We start from the raw sequence: 17,392 nt of genomic DNA on the forward strand, positions 1-17,392 counted from the left end.
CCCCCACAGTCCAAAGACATGCAGGTTAGGTTAACTGGTGACTCTAAATTGACCGTAGGTGTGAATGTGAGTGTGAATGGTTGTCTGTGTCTATGTGTCAGCCCTGTGATGACCTGGCGACTTGTCCAGGGTGTACCCCGCCTTTCGCCCGTAGTCAGCTGGGATAGGCTCCAGCTTGCCTGCGACCCTGTAGAACAGGATAAAGCGGCTAGAGATAATGAGATGAGAATGAGATGAGTCTTCAGGACACAGGAGTTTGCACTTTCTGGTTTCTCGGTAATATGAAAAAGAGGCTGACAAGGAATGACTTTTATATCTGATAACTCGTCTCACGAATGTTCCATAACATTAAAAACAACTATGTTCTGTTAATCATTGCCATCACATAACCCCATCACTGATAATTTTCCTGGAACAGAATGCCAGGTTATGTTTTATTCCTTACAAATTCCTGGGTTTGTCTTAGAGCAAGGTATGTGGCTCATTATTAATATTAATATGTTTTCATTCATAACAGGTAACCCTGCTGCACTCATCAGAGCACCAGATTCAACATCTGTCATGCTCAGAGAACAGATGTCAGGTCTCACTCTATAAACCATTTCATACAGTCTGCATTTCACCATACTGGTATGTTCTCTATATTAAAGTCTAGAAGATTCAGGGGTAAGGGGTTCCAACAAGTATTAGCATATAAATACAAGGGGATTCAAGTAAACAGGAACATTTTATTTCCTCCAGGTGTTCCATGGGAAATCCCTTTAGTTTGACATCGTGTGTTTTAGGAAAGGTAGCAAAAGGTGCTGAATTCTTTCCAGGTTGCCGAGTGTTAGCAAGAAGAGAAGTAGATGGATATTACTACTTGGGGACAATTGTACACCAGCTACAGGTAAAAACCAAAGTTCTACAAGTGCTGCAAATTAGTTTTCAATCCCTTTAAGTGTCATGTGTGATCACAACATAAAAGTTTTGCTTACCTTAGGACAGGAGCGGACTCTTCATGGTGAACTTTGATCAGTGTTTGCCCAAAGATGACACCATGGTGGAAGTGGGATCACCTCAGTTAACATGCCAACCTGACATGGTGAATATAACTCAGGCACATGAGCACAGTATAGTACCAGGGGACACCGTGTTAGCTCCCTGGGAACCTCAGATGAGCAAATATGGCCCTGGCAGAGTTGTTTCAGGCGTGGAAATCAGAGATACACTGAAGGGTAAGACCAAGATTTAAGTAGGTCAGAATAAAGAGTTTTAATTGAACTACTCGAACCATGGGATAAAGGTGGTTGTTTTGTTTCAGGTGGAGTGGGAGATGGACTCGTGGTGCTGTTTTGGAACGGAATCAGACTGCAGGTTCCAAAAAATCTGGCTGTATGGATACCTGCTTCTCACCATGAGCGAATAATCAAGGAACTCCAATCTCATGTGTTTCGACCTGGTTGCTTAAGCCATAGCCACTGTAGTCACATTAATTGGTCACCAGTCTGCTGCATAAATCATTGTCTTTCAATGACTCCTGCAATGTGCCTTTGTCCAATCAAGAGCTGTCCCCTATCCAAGCAGTGCCTTTTTATGGACAATCAGTGGAAGGAGCAGGAGAATAAACCTGACCAAGTAACAGAGTTAACAACTTCTCAGGAGATGAAGACTGATTTGTCTTCTTCAGACTCAAGCGAAGATGAAGAAGAAGTTGTTGCAAATGAAAAGTTAAATTCCACACAGTCCGATCTGGTGAGCCGCTCAGTGAACACAGATATCTCATACCTGAAAAAGGCCTGTACTGAGCCACAGAGTAAACCTGCCTGGAGGTACTGGAGAAGAGGATCCCCAGAGCCACACCACAAAAAACCAGGTAACTGCTTCCCTCATCACAGGCCATCTCTGGTTTCATCAATTGAACCAAAGATCCACAAGTCCATATGAACAACGCACACATCATATTTTCTGCTAAGGCTATTGTATTTCAATTTTAAAACATTTCGCTGTTTGTATGCAATTATACTGTATATTAAATATAATTTAACTATGTTGTTTCTTTTGAATTATGTTGCTTCTTAGGGCAAGTAGTTAAGCCTCCAGATCCAGGTTATTCTTGCACTGGAATAAACAGTGAGTCTGGATATTCCTCATCCAGTTCTGCAACTACAAATCACAGCTCATTATTTGAAATGGTTCCCCATTCCGTAAGAAGAGGTATAACAGTAAGAGAGGCATTTGGCTGGACTGTATGGAAACCTCTTTCTGGAGCACCATCTCCACTGGCTTTTACATTAAAGAAAATTTCAGCTGAATTAAGATTATAAATCTGCTTAAATTGCTCAATAAACCTGAGGGAAAATGAAGTAAAAGCATTTAATATGACATTTACAGAAACTGTATCTGAGATTTAGCAGGAATGTAACCATTGATTATGGTTTTTGCATATTGTAACATGACAAAGATAAAAAATATCAAATTTCTAATGATTTTTTAAATGACCTTTTTTATTTACATGTTTTGTCAGTGACTGGTGAATATCTTGCACATTAATAGCTGTTTTGTGATGTACACAAATAATTTGACAAATCATGGGGATAAACGATATTTGTACCGTAGCATGAGCTAAACTCAGTCTTGAAACACAAAACGGTGAAAGAAAAGGCAGAAAGGCTGAGGTGGACATCATTTTGACATCCTCCTATGCCAGTCGAAAATATTTAGCAGTGTAACAGCACCTTAAAGGTCAACATCTAGAAACAAATTACAGAAAAGGTGAATTAGGCATGAATTAAATGGGATGAAAAGAAAATGGTGTGATATGGAAATAGAGGGGAAAAATCTGCACTGTATCCAGGTGATCATGGACACCAAGTGTGTCACACAGGGAAACCACTATTTTCAAACTGTGCTGGAATTGTTGCACGGTGTTAAAAGAAGATGCCACGACAAATGGAACCGATGTGTAAGCTAGTTTTCATCCTATGAAAAAAATTAAGGTCCTTTCCCTCATAAGCGTAACCTCAATCTTCCTTCAGCCAGAGGCACTTGGCCATAAGGCTTACAGCTATGCACCCATACAGCCCATCCTCTGTTTATACAGGTGTTTTTTTGCATTTGTTTGTTTAAAAAATTATATATATAAAAGTGACTGATTAATTTATTGATTTGTTTTGGCTTGCTGACTTTATTTTTCATATTATTTAAATCAATGCTAATAAAAAAAATATCTGGGTTTCACAAAATTCTCAATGGTATTCTTAGTCCTTGACCTAGTGAACTAGTATGGGGATGCTTTAATAGAGACTACAAAGCACTTCCGCAAGTCACTCTGGATAAAGGCATCTGCTAAATGCTGTACATGTAAATACACTATAAATGCAGTAATCCATGCAAATGATATTACTTCAAGTCATAAAACTAATTAAGCTAGTCTTAGACCAAGACTAATTAGTTAGTCTTCTTATGTTTAAATTTATACACTCAGAAGCCTGAGTAGGATGCTTCTGAAATTTCATGAATACCTTTTTTCATATTTTTAAATGCATTTTTAAAATAACCTGTCAAATATATGTTGCAGCCCTAATGCATAGTAATTGATTGATAGTGCTGTGAATTATAAGAGAAAAATGTAACTCCTACAATAACCTGCAGCAAAATACTGTCAAAATCTATATATGTGTTTATTTCTGCACCAAAGGTTCACAAAATAAAAGGCAAAAGTTGTATTGCACATAATCTGATCATCACTGTTAAAATTTAGTACTGCTGATGAACATACCCTGAGTAGTACATATACACATTACATTTAGGCACATTTTACATTTCATTAAGTGCATCAAAGAGCTTAAATTCAGTTCAAAATTTCATTTTCAGTGCAATGAAATGAGACTGCTTTTAGATGACCAGATGATTCACTGTATTTGGAAACATTTTGTCAAACCCTGAGGATAGGAGCTTGAGGTCAAAGGCTGAACGTGAGTCTCCTGCTCTCCCCTGAATTGATGTGCACCACCTGGGTCTGTGGGCAGGCATCCTGCATTGCTGCTGTGATGGCATAAGTGCCCGGAGACACTTCAATAAGGAAATCTTCTGGCTCGGACAAACCCTTTAACAACATTGAAACAGGGCACTTAAAGTTATTATTCCACGAGGCTTCCTAAAATTTGATTGCAAGTCAAATTAGTTTATATATATATATATATATATATATATATATATATATACACACACACACACACACACACACACACACACACACACACACACACACACAGTGAGCAAAATAAGTATTCAGGCACTTTTGTTTTTGTAATGTAATATGCTCCCAATGCATACAATCCACTTCAATTTACACACGTCTTCTGATTTTGTATTACAAATATGAAAAAAAGGGAATACACACACACACACACACACACACACACACACACACACCCTCACTGTCCACTTTAATAGGAACTCGTTCCTGATTCTAATATTCCTGTTCTTGGTTGGCAGGAGTGGAACGCAATGTGATCTTCTGCTGTTGCATACTGAGACGCTTTTCTGCTCAACATAGTTATAAAGAAGGATTATACAAGTTGCTATATCCTTCCTGGCAGCTCGAACCAATCTGGCCATTTTCCTCTGACCTCTCTCCTCAACAAGGTGTTTGTTTCCACCCACAGAACTCTTGCTCACTCAGTGGTTTTGTGTTTTCGCACCATTCCATGTAAACTCTAGAGACTGTTGTGTGTGAAAACCCCAGGAGATCAGCAGTTTCTGAAATACTCAAACCAGTCCATCTGGTACCAAACACCCATGGCATAGTGAAAGTCACAGAGATCACAATTTTTGCCATTCTGATGTTTGAAGTGAACATTAACTGAAGCTCTTGATTTGTATTGGCATGATTTTATGCCTTGTGCTGCTGTCAAGGGATTGGCTCATTAGACAACTGTATAAAAGAGCATGGGTGTTCCTAATATAGTGGCCAGTGAGTGTATATATTCATTTATACTCCATAAAGTATTTGGACACTATATTAAAATGTGTGTGTGTGTGTGTGTGTGTGTGTGTGTGTGTGTGTGTGTGTGTGTGTGTGTGTGTGTACACCGTATGTAAAGGTTACATAAAGATGACCTTTTATGTAATATCAAAGTTCGAGACATAAATACTGCAAAAAATACCCTCATATAAAATTGCACTTGGTGTCATAAGACAGCCAGCCACTGGTTCAGAAGATTTCATGCAACAAGTTGCAATCACGGTGAAAGTGAAGGTGCTTCCTAAAAGTTCTCAGGAACATTATTGAACAACACTTGAATGGACATCCCTGTCAATCTTAATCATCTCTGTCCACACGGTGGCATAGTGGTGAACACTGTCGCCTCACAGCAAGAAGTTTCTGGGTTCAACGGGGGCCTTTCTTTGCGGAGTTTGCATGTTCTCCCCGTGTCCGCGTGGGTTTCCTCCGGGTGCTCCGGTTTCCCCCACAGTCCAAAGACATGCAGGTTAGGTTAACTGGTGACTCTAAATTGACCGTAGGTGTGAATGTGAGTGTGAATGGTTGTCTGTGTCTATGTGTCAGCCCTGTGATGACCTGGCAACTTGTCCAGGGTGTACCCCGCCTTTCACCCGTAGTCAGCTGGGATAGGCTCTAGCTTGCCTGCGACCCTGTAGGACAGGATAAAGCGGCTAGAGATAATAGATGGAAGTTGCAATCATGGTGAAAGTGAAGGCGCTTCCTAAAAGTTCTCAGGAACATTATTGAACAACACTTGAATGGACATCCCTGTCAATCTTATCATCACTGTCCACACAGTGGCATAGTGGTGTAGTGGTTGACACTGTCACCTCACAGCAAGAAGTTTCTGGGTTCAACGGGGGCCTTTCTCTGCGGAGTTTGCATGTTCTCCCCATGTCTGTGTGGGATTCCTCCGGGTACTCTGGTTTCCCCCACAGTTCAAAGACATGCAGTTAGGTTAACATGGAGCGTCCTTGGGCTGAAGCGCCCTTGGGCGATGCACCTAACCCCCAACTGCTCTCCGGGTGCTGTAGCATGGCTGCCCACTGCTCTGGGTATGTGAGTGTGCTCATTGCTCACATGTGTTCACTGCTTCAGATGAGTTAAATGCAGAGAGGATTGTGTGTGTGTGATAAATAAAATTGTTGTTTTTGTTCTTCTTCTTTATACAATTGGTTCGATGATATGTAGCCCGGGAAATCCCATGCTGCTTTGCACAGTCGTTCCGATCTGAAAAGACAGCATGGAAACTATGGCCTAAAGGCTCGCCTGAGTTAGGGAGCCAATCAGAGAGTGGGGAGGGGTGGAAAGACAGTGACGCGTACTACTCGACAAACAGAAGCTTGTAGTTTATTTGGGACTGTTTACGGATCACATTTAACATGGCGGCGAGCAATACGAACCAAACTTTCGATCAAGCTTTGTCTTGCACAAACGGCAGTAATCGTTTGGTGCCATTGTTTTCCTATTTTTGTTTTGCCTTCTCTTACCGTCTCTTCTTCGCCTCTTCGTCGCTCTAACTACGTCACCGGGTACAACTGCCATGATTGGCCATGGGCTACGTATACGCCAAATGATAGACATTCGCAACGTCCAATAAACGGCCGTTGACAATCGTAAACCACACCTCCCCTACGAGAAATTCAATAGGCGGATTCCAGACCATATTTCACTTGTGATATGGTCTGGTGTTAACCAGACTAGATGATATGCAGGTGAATCGAACATTCATGGAACAACTACTAATCGCTCCCAGACAGACTTCACAATGCACTCTCAGACTAATCATAAAGAAGATAATCCTTAAACCAGCAGTCACTCAAAAAGAGTTGCAGGATGGCCTGAAAGCAGCAGGAACTAATGCTACACGGGGGGGATGAACAGCACCTCAATCATCTCTGTTCTTACACCCCTCTGCTAAAAAAGAAGCACATGAATGTGTGTCTCAAAGTATTTAGACTAATCAGATTTCTTTAGGATCAGTCAAAAATAAAACTGGCCATAATTCAGCTCATTATGTTTGGATTTAAGAAAGAAAGCACAACTTTATTCATCACACACTTGTGAAATTCCTCTCTGCATTTAACCCATCTGAAGCAGTGGGGTTCATGCACAGACATGTGAGCAATGAGCACACACACATACCATAGCAGTGGGCAGCCATGCTAACAGCGCCCAGGGAGCAGTTGGGAGTTAGGTGCCTCACTCAAGGGCACCTCAGCCCAAGGCCGTCCCATATTAACCTAACCGCATGTCTCTGGGGGAAACCGGAGCACCCGGAGGAAACCCATGCAGACACGGGGAGAACATACAAACTCCACACAGAAAGGTCCCCGCCAGCCACTGGGCTCGAACCCAGGACCTTCTTGCTGTGAGGCGACAGCGCTAACCACTACACCACTGTACCGCCCTGTAGACATCTCAAAGCCATAACTACCAACAACTTCATAACAGTGGTAATTTGTGGTGTCTGAACCCCCCCCCCCCCCACACACACACACACACACACACACGCACACAGTTTACATGTTTGGTTATGTTTATGAATATATACCTTTTTGTTTGTATTTATAAGTACAAAGTCAAAAATATGTGTTATATTTGAAGTGGATATATGCACTGGAAGTATATTAAATAACAAGTGTGAATACTTATTTCCGCTCACTGTATATAGGAATTACTTACAGTGTAATGAGCCCTTTTAGAGGTTAAGGTAGAGGTTGGAATTTGTCTTGAAGTCTGTTGAAGCTGCTTAGCATGAAAGCGACACACATGGGTTCGCTCCTGTTCATGAAGCTCTGGTGTACTTCCAGACCTGTAAAACTTCTGTAAGAAAAACACATGCTCAGCAAGTCTGGTAGCAGAAAGGCAGAATGAATAAAGAGAAATTATTATTATTAGGCTGTACCTTGCACTGATTGCTGGTTTCAGACATGCACTCCACTATTTTTGCAAAAGCATTATCCAATGTCACATGGGCAGCTGGGTGTTCCAGAAGCTTTGAATAAACAACAAAGTTAAATGTAATTATTGTAGTTGTCATTGTGAATACAGGATCCTCACGTACATGTGCAAAATGCTTTTCCCATATGAATTTTCAAGGAAGTTGGAATCAGAGCAAAGGTTCACTACAGACGTTGACTGGTTATCAGTGGCTCTTGGGCAGTTGTCTTACAAAATTCTGATTAAGAGAACAGAACTTTAATTGCTGGCAGGCCACACAAAATTCCCAGAACAAAACCTACATTTCTGAATAAAATATTTTAACAGGGCTATTTCACATGCCAACTGATACCCTGGGCTCTGACCCAGCTCAGGACAACTCAGTGGGTAATGGCAGGACTTTCTCCAGAGCTACCACTGCTCTGCACAAACTTTATTGCTCAGATCTAATTCTATAAGATCATTCAAACACTTCTCATTCCTTTGCAATGTATGACTCTAATAGTTAGGGCCAACAGACATATCTGATAGTAGAGATGAAAGTCTAAGATTAACTGCCGGAATCAGGTGTGGCATCTTGATTGTTTGGAATGAAATTCTGAAGCTACAGTGGCCATTTGCAGACAAGTTCAGACACCCCTGGAATAAACCAAATAAATATTGGTTATGGGCAGCACAGTGGCACAGCAGGTAGCAATTCTCCAGGGTCCCCGGTTTGATCCTGAACTTGGGTTACTCCCTGTGTGGAGTTTTGCATATTATTGTGTCCACATGTTCATATCAGTTTCTTCCCACTATACAAAAACATGCAGGTAAGCGGATTGGTTACGCCAAATTGCCATATAGTGTTTGAATGTGTATGCACTAAATACCAGGTTAGTTTCAGATGCAATGACACATGAGCATTTAATTCCCTGCCTTGCAATATTAGAAATATACAGGAGCTATGTGAGTTTAAGATTAAATTAAAGATAGACTGCCTTTCAGATTTTTCAAGTTTGGGTCATAAAAAGAATTTTCCCTGACACCCAATTATTTTTATTTAGTGGACCAAAAGCTACTGAATTTGAATTACAAACTTCCAATTTAATTAGTTTTTTTTAATAGAACAATTAATGAATTTAGGGCCACGTGGTCCTAAATTCTCCACTATTTTTTCCTGCTTCACCATAACTCAGTTCAAGATACCACATCATGCATCATGTGGTGGGCTTTCCCTGTTCACGCAAGGCATTGTAGGATACAAATTTGAAACAGGAGAGAACAATGGAGGATGTCAGTGTGCAAATGAAACGTGAAAGACCGACTATGGTAACAGAAAGCGAGAGGGAAAGACGTTAGGTTGCAAAGGAAAGGAAACGCAGGACCAAACTAATAAATATCGGCGCTCAGCGAGCACCTCGGTGTGATCAGCTGTTCAATTAGCGACAGAATGATGTAACTGTCAGTGCACGGTCAAAGGTAAATCTGTAGATGGCAGTAATGCAAAACTGTGGATGCCAGCTGCCATAAAACCCAAAAGAAGGTAAATCTGCATATGCGTACACGGACTTCCTCCGTCTGTTTGACTGTGCAACGTGCGCAATTTCATGCACATTTGCTAGGGAATCCTCTCAAATTAAATAACTTCCCAGCCACAGAATGGCCTGATATTTTGTGAGATATTACAGAAATAAACATATCACAATGACCAAATTTCAGGGGGAACCAAATTTCACCAATTTTATGAAATCGAAAGGCCATCTAGCTTTAAACTGCCATCTTAAGCAGTCACTGTGTTTTAAGCTATTTTGATACTGTACTTTATTGTTTCCTTTTAGAATGAATTAGGCTTGCTAGTCTTAACTTTTTCTTTTTTTGCTAAACTTGCATTCATTATGATATGATCAGGACTTCATTTAAACTAGCAATGATAAACTGGATGTTTCTGTATAAATATTGATTTAAATAAATAAAATAAAATACATAGTGTCCTGTGATGGACTGGTGTCCTATCCAGGGTGTATTACCTCCTTGTGCCCATTCCTGGGAGAGGCCCCTGATCCACCACAACCCTGATCGAGAGAGAAAATCAAAGTCTGCTTTATTGTCAATACTGCAATATGTACAGGACATACAGAAGATTGAAATTGCGTTACTCTCAAACCCATGGTGCAGCAATAAACATTAAGCATAAGATATATGACTAATACACACTAATCATAAAGATGTAAGAGTCCCTGATATTGACATCAGAACAATAAAAGTGACATAGGCACCTAACAGATTAAAGTCTGTGGGTATGGCTAGTGCAATTACAAACAGTAGTGCAAATTGGATGAGCTTATAGACTGCCTAAAGTGATACGTGTGTGCGTGCGTGTGTGTGTGTGTGTGTGTGTGAGACAAGTTCTTGATGATGGCAAAGTCCGGTATTGATGGTGGGGTGTCGGGATCCTGAGTTTGTGTACTGATGGGGAGGGATGCAGGATCCAAAGTGTGTGCGCACAGGGGGCAAAAGGGGGAGGGGGCAGAGTAGGGATAGATAGATAGATAGATAGATAGATAGATAGATAGATAGATAGATAGATAGATAGATAGATAGATAGATAGATAGATAGATGCTTGAAAGTTTGTGAACCCTTTATTATTGTCTATATTTCTGCATAAATATGACCTAAAACATCATCAGATTTTCACACAAGTCCTTAAAGTAGATAAAGAGAACCCAGTTAAACAAATGAGACAAAAATATTATACCTGGTCATTTATTTATTGAGGAAAATGATCCAATATTACATATCTGTGAGTGGCAAAAGTATGTGAACCTTTGCTTTCAATATCTGGTGTGGACCCCCCCCCACTCATTGCTCCATGCTTGAAAGTTTGTGAACCCTTTATTATTGTCTATATTTCTGCATAAATATGACCTAAAACATCATCAGATTTTCACACAAGTCCTTAAAGTAGATAAAGAGAACCCAGTTAAACAAATGAGACAAAAATATTATACCTGGTCATTTATTTATTGAGGAAAATGATCCAATATTACATATCTGTGAGTGGCAAAAGTATGTGAACCTTTGCTTTCAATATCTGGTGTGACACCCCCCCACTCATTGCTCCATGCTTGAAAGTTTGTGAACCCTTTATTATTGTCTATATTTCTGCATAAATATGACCTAAAACATCATCAGATTTTCACACAAGTCCTTAAAGTAGATAAAGAGAACCCAGTTAAACAAATGAGACAAAAATATTATACCTGGTCATTTATTTATTGAGGAAAATGATCCAATATTACATATCTGTGAGTGGCAAAAGTATGTGAACCTTTGCTTTCAATATCTGGTGTGACCCCCCCCCCCCCCCCCCCCCCCGTGCAGCAATAACTGCAACTAAACATGTCCGGTAGCTGTTGATCAGTCCTGCACACCGGCTTGGAGGAATTTTAGCCCATTCCTCCGTACAGAACAGCTTCAACTCTGGGATGTTGGTGGGTTTCCTCACATGAACTGCTCGCTTCAGGTCCTTCCACAACATTTTGATTGAATTAAGGTCAGGACTTTGACTTGACAATTCCAAAACATTAACTTTATTCTTCATTAACCATTCCTTGATAAAACAACTTGTGTGCTTAGGGTCGTTGTCTTGCTGCATGACCCACCTTCTCTTGAGATTCAATTCATGGACAGATGTCCTGACATTTTCCTTTAGAATTTGCTGGTATAATTCAGAATTCATTGCTCCATAAATGATGGCAAGCCATCTTGGCCCAGATACAGCAAAACAGGCCCAAACCATGATACTGCCACCATCACGTTTCACAGATGGGATAAGGTTCTTATGCTGGAATGCAGTGCTTTCCTTTCACCAAACATAACGCTTTTCATTTAAACCAAAAAGTTCTATTTTGGTCTCATCCACCCACAAAACATTTTTCCAATAGCCTTCTGGCTTGTCCACGTGATCTTTACCAAACTGCAGATGAGCAGCAGTGTTCTTTTTGGAGAGCAGTGGCTTTCTCTTTGCAACCCTACCATGCACACTCTTGTTGTTCAGTGTTCTCCTGATGGTGGACTCATGAACATTAGCCAATGTCAGAGAGGCCTTCAGTTGCTTAGAAGTTACCCTGGTGTCCTTTGTGACCTCGCCAACTATTACACACCTTGCTCTTGGAGTGATCTTTGTTGGTCGACCACTCCTGGGGAGGGTAACAATGGTCTTGAATTTCCTCCATTTGTACACAATCTGTCTGACTGTGGATTGGTGGAGTCCAAACTCTTTAGAGATGGTTTTGTAACCTTTTCCAGCCTGAGGAGCATCAACAACGCTTTTTCTGAGGTCCTCAGAAATCTCCTTTGTTCATGCCATGATACACTTCCACAAACATGTGTTGTGAAGATCAGACTTTGATAGATCCCTGCTCTTTAAATAAAACAGGGTGCCCACTCACACCTGATTGTCATCCCGTTGATTGAAAACACCTGACTCCAATTTTACCTTCAAATTAACTGCTAATCCTAGATGTTCACATACTTTTGCCACTCACAGATATGTAATATTGGATCATTTTCCTCAATAAATAAATGACCAAGTATAATATTTTTCTCTCATTTGTTTAACGGGGTTCTCTTTATCTACTTTTAGGACTTGTGTGAAAATCTGATGATGTTTTAGGTCATATTTATGCAGAAATATAGAAAATTCTAAAAAGGGTTCACAAACTTTCAAGCACCACTGTAGATAGATAGATAGATAGATAGATAGATAGATAGATAGATAGATAGATAGATAGATAGATAGATGCATGAATGAAAATTGGTAATTTCTGATTTAATTTTTTGGGAGGGAATTTGTGCAGCGGGCAGCACGGTGGTGTAGTGGTTAGCGCTGTCGCCTCACAGCAAGAAGGTCCTGGGTTTGAGCCCCATGGCCGGCGAGGGCCTTTCTGTGCGGAGTTTGCATGTTCTACCCATGTCCTTGTGGGTTTCCTCCGGGTGCTCCGGTTTCCCCCACAGTCCAAAGACATGCAGGTTAGGTTAACTGGTGACTCTAAATTGACCGTAGGTGTGAATGTGAGTGTGAATGGTTGTCTGTGTCTATGTGTCAGCCCTGTGATGACCTGGCGACTTGTCCAGGGTGTACCCCGCCTTTCGCCCGTAGTCAGCTGGGATAGGCTCCAGCTTGCCTGCGACCCTGTAGAATAGGATAAAGCGGCTAGAGATAATGAGATGAGATGAGACATTGACAATAGTAAACGTCTAACTGGTGTATGCATCCCAGATTCAAAGCATCCCAGTTTTAAAAGACTGTACCTCCGTGTGTTTCTCGGTGCCAGAATCATTGCGATGAGATGATCCGACACTCTTCCAGGTTTCTGACCGTCTTTTGGCTCTCTGCAACACCTCAAGTCCGAGTTTAGACGAGCGATCAAGGGAAGACTCCAGGCAACACCATCCTGCCATGATCGCTCTCCGCCTCATTACAAGGTGCACATGCATAAGACAGTGACATGAATAAACATCACGCGCACAAACAACTCATTCACCTCACAATCCACCTTCTAGAAGTTTCAGGCTGCATCCCAGTCAGTTCTACACTGAATAATGTCTGAAATTACAGCAGCACCACTGATTATTTAGTAATATCTCATCACCTGTTCTCGATAGAAACCTATTCTTGATAGCATTTGCATAATCGCGTTTCTCATGAGACCGCGCGTGCGTTTTTGACAGAGGAAAAGCCCTACAGAGTTTCATCTGCTGTTCTGCTATCTTGTGCCAAAAGTCAAGAAAATGTTACGAATTAAGGTAAGAGATACGTTTAAATAACAATATGAATGCCTTACCTCACTATCTCAGCCTATGGTAACTTTTTCCCATTCACAAATCAGTGAATAAACGCACAAATAGCCATCGCTTTTCATTTGTATTGATAACAACAGGAAGTTTACGTGTTGAGCTCAAAATAGCACGTGACGTAATGGGGATACCTGGCATAATTTTTTAACTACGGAAGCGCATATCTGCCATTTTTTAAATCATTTTTATCGTTTTTTATTGAACGTGATCAATCATGTTGTATCTCATTACAACTTAAGCAGCCCAACAGGCCAGCCAAGCTGAGAGCCTGGAGCCCCGATGACATGGCAAATGCCTACAGAATGGTGAAAGAGGAAGGGGTGTCTGCCTACAAAGCCTCTAAGCTGTACAGAGTCCCACTCACAACTTTGAGAGACAGAGTGGCAGGTAATTTATTAGGATTTAATCAGTATTTGATTGCTATTTATTCACAACAGGTTCATTTCACATCTTCACATGGCCTGATGATTTAATGAACGGAATAATTCACGTTTTATTTTCATGTCTTTTCAGGAGCTCTCAATAGCTGTAACTAATTCCGGACCAGATCCTGCACTCAACTTGGAAGAGGAGGCTAGGCTGGTGAATCACATTAAAGAGTTGGCAAGTGTGGGGTATGGCTATAGAAGGGCTGAGGTTATCAACCTGGCATCAGAGTATGTGGTGGCCCTGAAGAAACAGCAGAAGGAACAGCCCTTCAGCATGAAGTGGTTTTACAACTTCATGGGGAGATGGCCAGAGCTAAAGGTTGTGCGCCCTTCCACATTGTCTGAGTCGAGAGCAAGGTGTGCCAGTGAGGAAGTGGTGAAGGCATACTTTACAGAACTGAATAACATTATCTCAAAGTATGGTTTGGCGGACAAACCTCACCTCATCTATAATATTGATGAGAAGGGGGTCAACACTGAGTTTAAGCCACCTAATGTTGTAGCAGGGAAGGAATTCCACCCACAAGCTGTTGTCCCAGAGAGAGGCCAGACGATCACCATCATTGGAGCTGGCAATGCTTTGGGGCATCACATACCCCCGTATTTTGTTTTTCCGGGAGCTCGTCTCACCGAGGGCCTTTTGGAGGGGAAGACACCAGGAACTGATGCAGAGATGTCACCTAAGGGATGGTCAAACTCAGCTATTTTCAGTCGGTACCTAAAGCACCATTTTCTAAAGTACTGCCAAGGGAGGGATGTGATGAAACCATGTTAGTCTTGTATGATGGCCATAATAGTCACATAGCCATCGACCTGATAGACTGGGCCAAGGAACATAACATTGTATTGTTTGTTTTACCCCCTCACATCCTCCAACCTATGGATGTAGGTTGCTTCGGGCCATTCCAGGTTATATACAGTCAAAAGTGCAGCACATTTGCAAGGCAGAATCATAGAATGGTGACAAAATATGATGCATGTGCATTGGCTTATGAAGTTTACCCCCAGGCTCTCAGCGCTACAAGTCTTCAGAGCTCATTTAGGAAGGCTGGCATATTCCCTGTGCAGACGCCTGATGATATGGTGAGGAAACTACAGGATCTGATCAAGCCTGCCACCCTGTATAATCATAAGACAATCAGTGAGCCATCAACAGCAGCAGGAGTTGACTCTGGACCAGTCGTTCATGATAATATTATTGAGTTCTTCAGTGATCGGGGTGGCAAAGTAGCAGAGAAGATACCAAAGAAAAAGCGTCGTAGTGTGCATGATATTGTTGGTGGGAGCGCTCTTGAGGGAGAAACTGTTAAGAAACTCAAAACATACTGGGAGTCCTCCAAACCCTCTAAAACTTCAGCCCCAGCCCCTAAGAGAGCCTCTGTGACCAATTTAACCAACCATCAGAGCAAGAAAGCTTCACCACCTCCACCCCCGGAGTCCCCACAGCCTGGTCCATCCCAAATCCAGCTCGCATCTCCCTCAGAATCAGAGGATGACTCTCCAGCCAACAGAGAGTCTGAGGTAGCAGATGAGGAAAAGTGCTGTGTCTGTAAGAGGTTCTACATCCCTAGGAATCGCACTGATGGAGATCTGTATATAACCAACTGGGTCCAGTGTGTTAACACAAAGTATTGTACCAAGCTAAGAGTAGCTAGATCTGGCACTCGGTTTTTATGTGACTGTTGCACAGTGAACAGTGAGCAATGATATGTAAATAATTGACTGATATTATTAATTCAACTTCATGTTGTTTTGGAGTATCTTCTTGTATAAAACTGTTTGAGATGAATGAGGGGTGGCACGGTGGTGTAGTGGTTAGCGCTGTCGCCTCACAGCAAGAAGGTCCTGGGTTCGGGGCCGGCGAGGGCCTTTCTGTGTGGAGTTTGCATGTTCTCCCCGTGTCCGCGTGGGTTTCCTCCAGGTGCTCCGGTTTCCCCCACAGTCCAAAGACATGCAGGTTAGGTTAACTGGTGACTCTAAATTGAGCGTAGGTGTGAATGTGAGTGTGAATGGTTGTCTGTGTCTATGTGTCAGCCCTGTGATGACCTGGCGACTTGTCCAGGGTGTACCCCGCCTTTCGCCTGTAGTCAGCTGGGATAGGCTCCAGCTTGCCTGCGACCCTGTAGAAGGATAAAGCGGCTAGAGATAATGAGATGAGATGAATGAGAGGTATGAATGTGGAAATTAATACATTTTATATTGTGGTATATGTTCCCGTTTATTAAAAAAAATAGAAATGGCAGGTCCCTAACCAGCTATCCTACTTCTATCATACACTGTAAAAAATGATTTGTTGTTTTAACTTAAAAAAGTTAGTGCAAGGGTTGCCTTAAGGGCTGACTTAAAATTTTGAGTTCACTGAAATTAATATAGTAAGTTCACAACAATTTAACTTACTATGTGAATTCCAGTGAACTCAAAATTTTAAGTCAGCCCTTGCACTAACTTTTTTAAGTTAAAACAACAAATATTTTTTTTACAGTGTAATGGAAATCCAATGATGACGTCATATATCGAGAATAGTTGACGAAGTGTTTCCACTTCATGAGGGGCGCATGTCTTATTGATTTGCGTCCGTGAAGCGCAAAATGTAAAACTTGTCACCCAAATCGTCGAAATTCGGTAGATAACTTGCAAATTCACTCAATAATAATGGGAATTGGTAGGAAATACGGATATATTGAAACACATTGCCCATAAATTCACTGATATATCGAGAACTGGTAACGCATGTCAGATATAACCGCGCAAAACATTCACCGGCATTGACATTAATCAAGTCTGCAGAGCATTTCCGAGCTATTCAAGAGTTAAAACTTACCAACACGAGATGTTTCCCTGTGAATTCACAGTCACCGCTATCCCGACATTGTTGTTACAGCAGTATTATTAGTTCCCACTGTTATCTGCTGGGTGTGTAAGTGAAAGTGAAAGGTGAAAGTTTTCTTCCTCTCTCGGGTGTTTCTGGGAAATGTAGTCCATTTATGTTACGGGGCCGCATCTCCCATAACCCGGGACGGAACAGTACTGTCACGTATTTTAATGTGGTGTCACGTAGTTTGCCTTCCGGGTTTTTATATGCCGTTCCGTAACATTTAATTTGGAATAATAAACTCATCACTTTTAAAAACAAATCTACAGTGGCGTGCACAGACATTTTGGGGGGCAAGTGCTCTGGGGAGGGCACTTTTT

At 41.5% G+C, this 17,392-nt stretch overlaps 1 protein-coding gene across 3 annotated transcripts; it reads right to left on the reverse strand.

Annotated features, from left to right (window-relative positions):
* Nucleotides 1-2,484: 2,484 nt before the first annotated feature.
* akip1 (A kinase (PRKA) interacting protein 1) lies at nucleotides 2,485-17,129 on the reverse strand. 3 transcript variants are annotated; one of them, XM_060923788.1, is made up of 6 exons: nucleotides 17,022-17,129; nucleotides 13,227-13,389; nucleotides 9,940-9,984; nucleotides 7,896-7,985; nucleotides 7,673-7,813; nucleotides 2,485-4,087 (listed from the first exon to the last, which is right to left on the reverse strand). In XM_060923788.1, the coding sequence occupies exons 2-6, from the start codon at nucleotides 13,374-13,376 to the stop codon at nucleotides 3,944-3,946; spliced, it is 570 nt and encodes a 189-aa protein (XP_060779771.1). In that variant the 5' UTR covers nucleotides 13,377-13,389; nucleotides 17,022-17,129; the 3' UTR covers nucleotides 2,485-3,943. The 3 variants fall into 3 exon arrangements, with proteins under 3 accessions (XP_060779771.1, XP_060779770.1, XP_060779769.1); XM_060923787.1 differs by having other exon boundaries at nucleotides 13,227-14,880; XM_060923786.1 differs by having other exon boundaries at nucleotides 13,227-15,319.
* Nucleotides 17,130-17,392: the final 263 nt, after the last annotated feature.

Source organism: Neoarius graeffei, chromosome 6 (genome assembly GCF_027579695.1).
Source record: "Neoarius graeffei isolate fNeoGra1 chromosome 6, fNeoGra1.pri, whole genome shotgun sequence".
Taxonomy (NCBI): domain Eukaryota; kingdom Metazoa; phylum Chordata; class Actinopteri; order Siluriformes; family Ariidae; genus Neoarius; species Neoarius graeffei.

Excerpts from the sequence above, each read along its gene's own strand:
- akip1 (XM_060923787.1), bottom strand. The coding sequence starts at position 13,412 with ATGCATGTGCACCTTGTAATGAGGCGGAGAGCGATCATGGCAGGATGG. Across the intron at positions 7,986-9,939 it reads CCAGGAATGGGCACAAGGAG|CTTCTGGAACACCCAGCTGC; the intron begins GTAATACACCCT and ends GTTTATTCAAAG. Across the intron at positions 7,814-7,895 it reads AAACCAGCAATCAGTGCAAG|AAGTTTTACAGGTCTGGAAG; the intron begins GTACAGCCTAAT and ends TTTTTCTTACAG.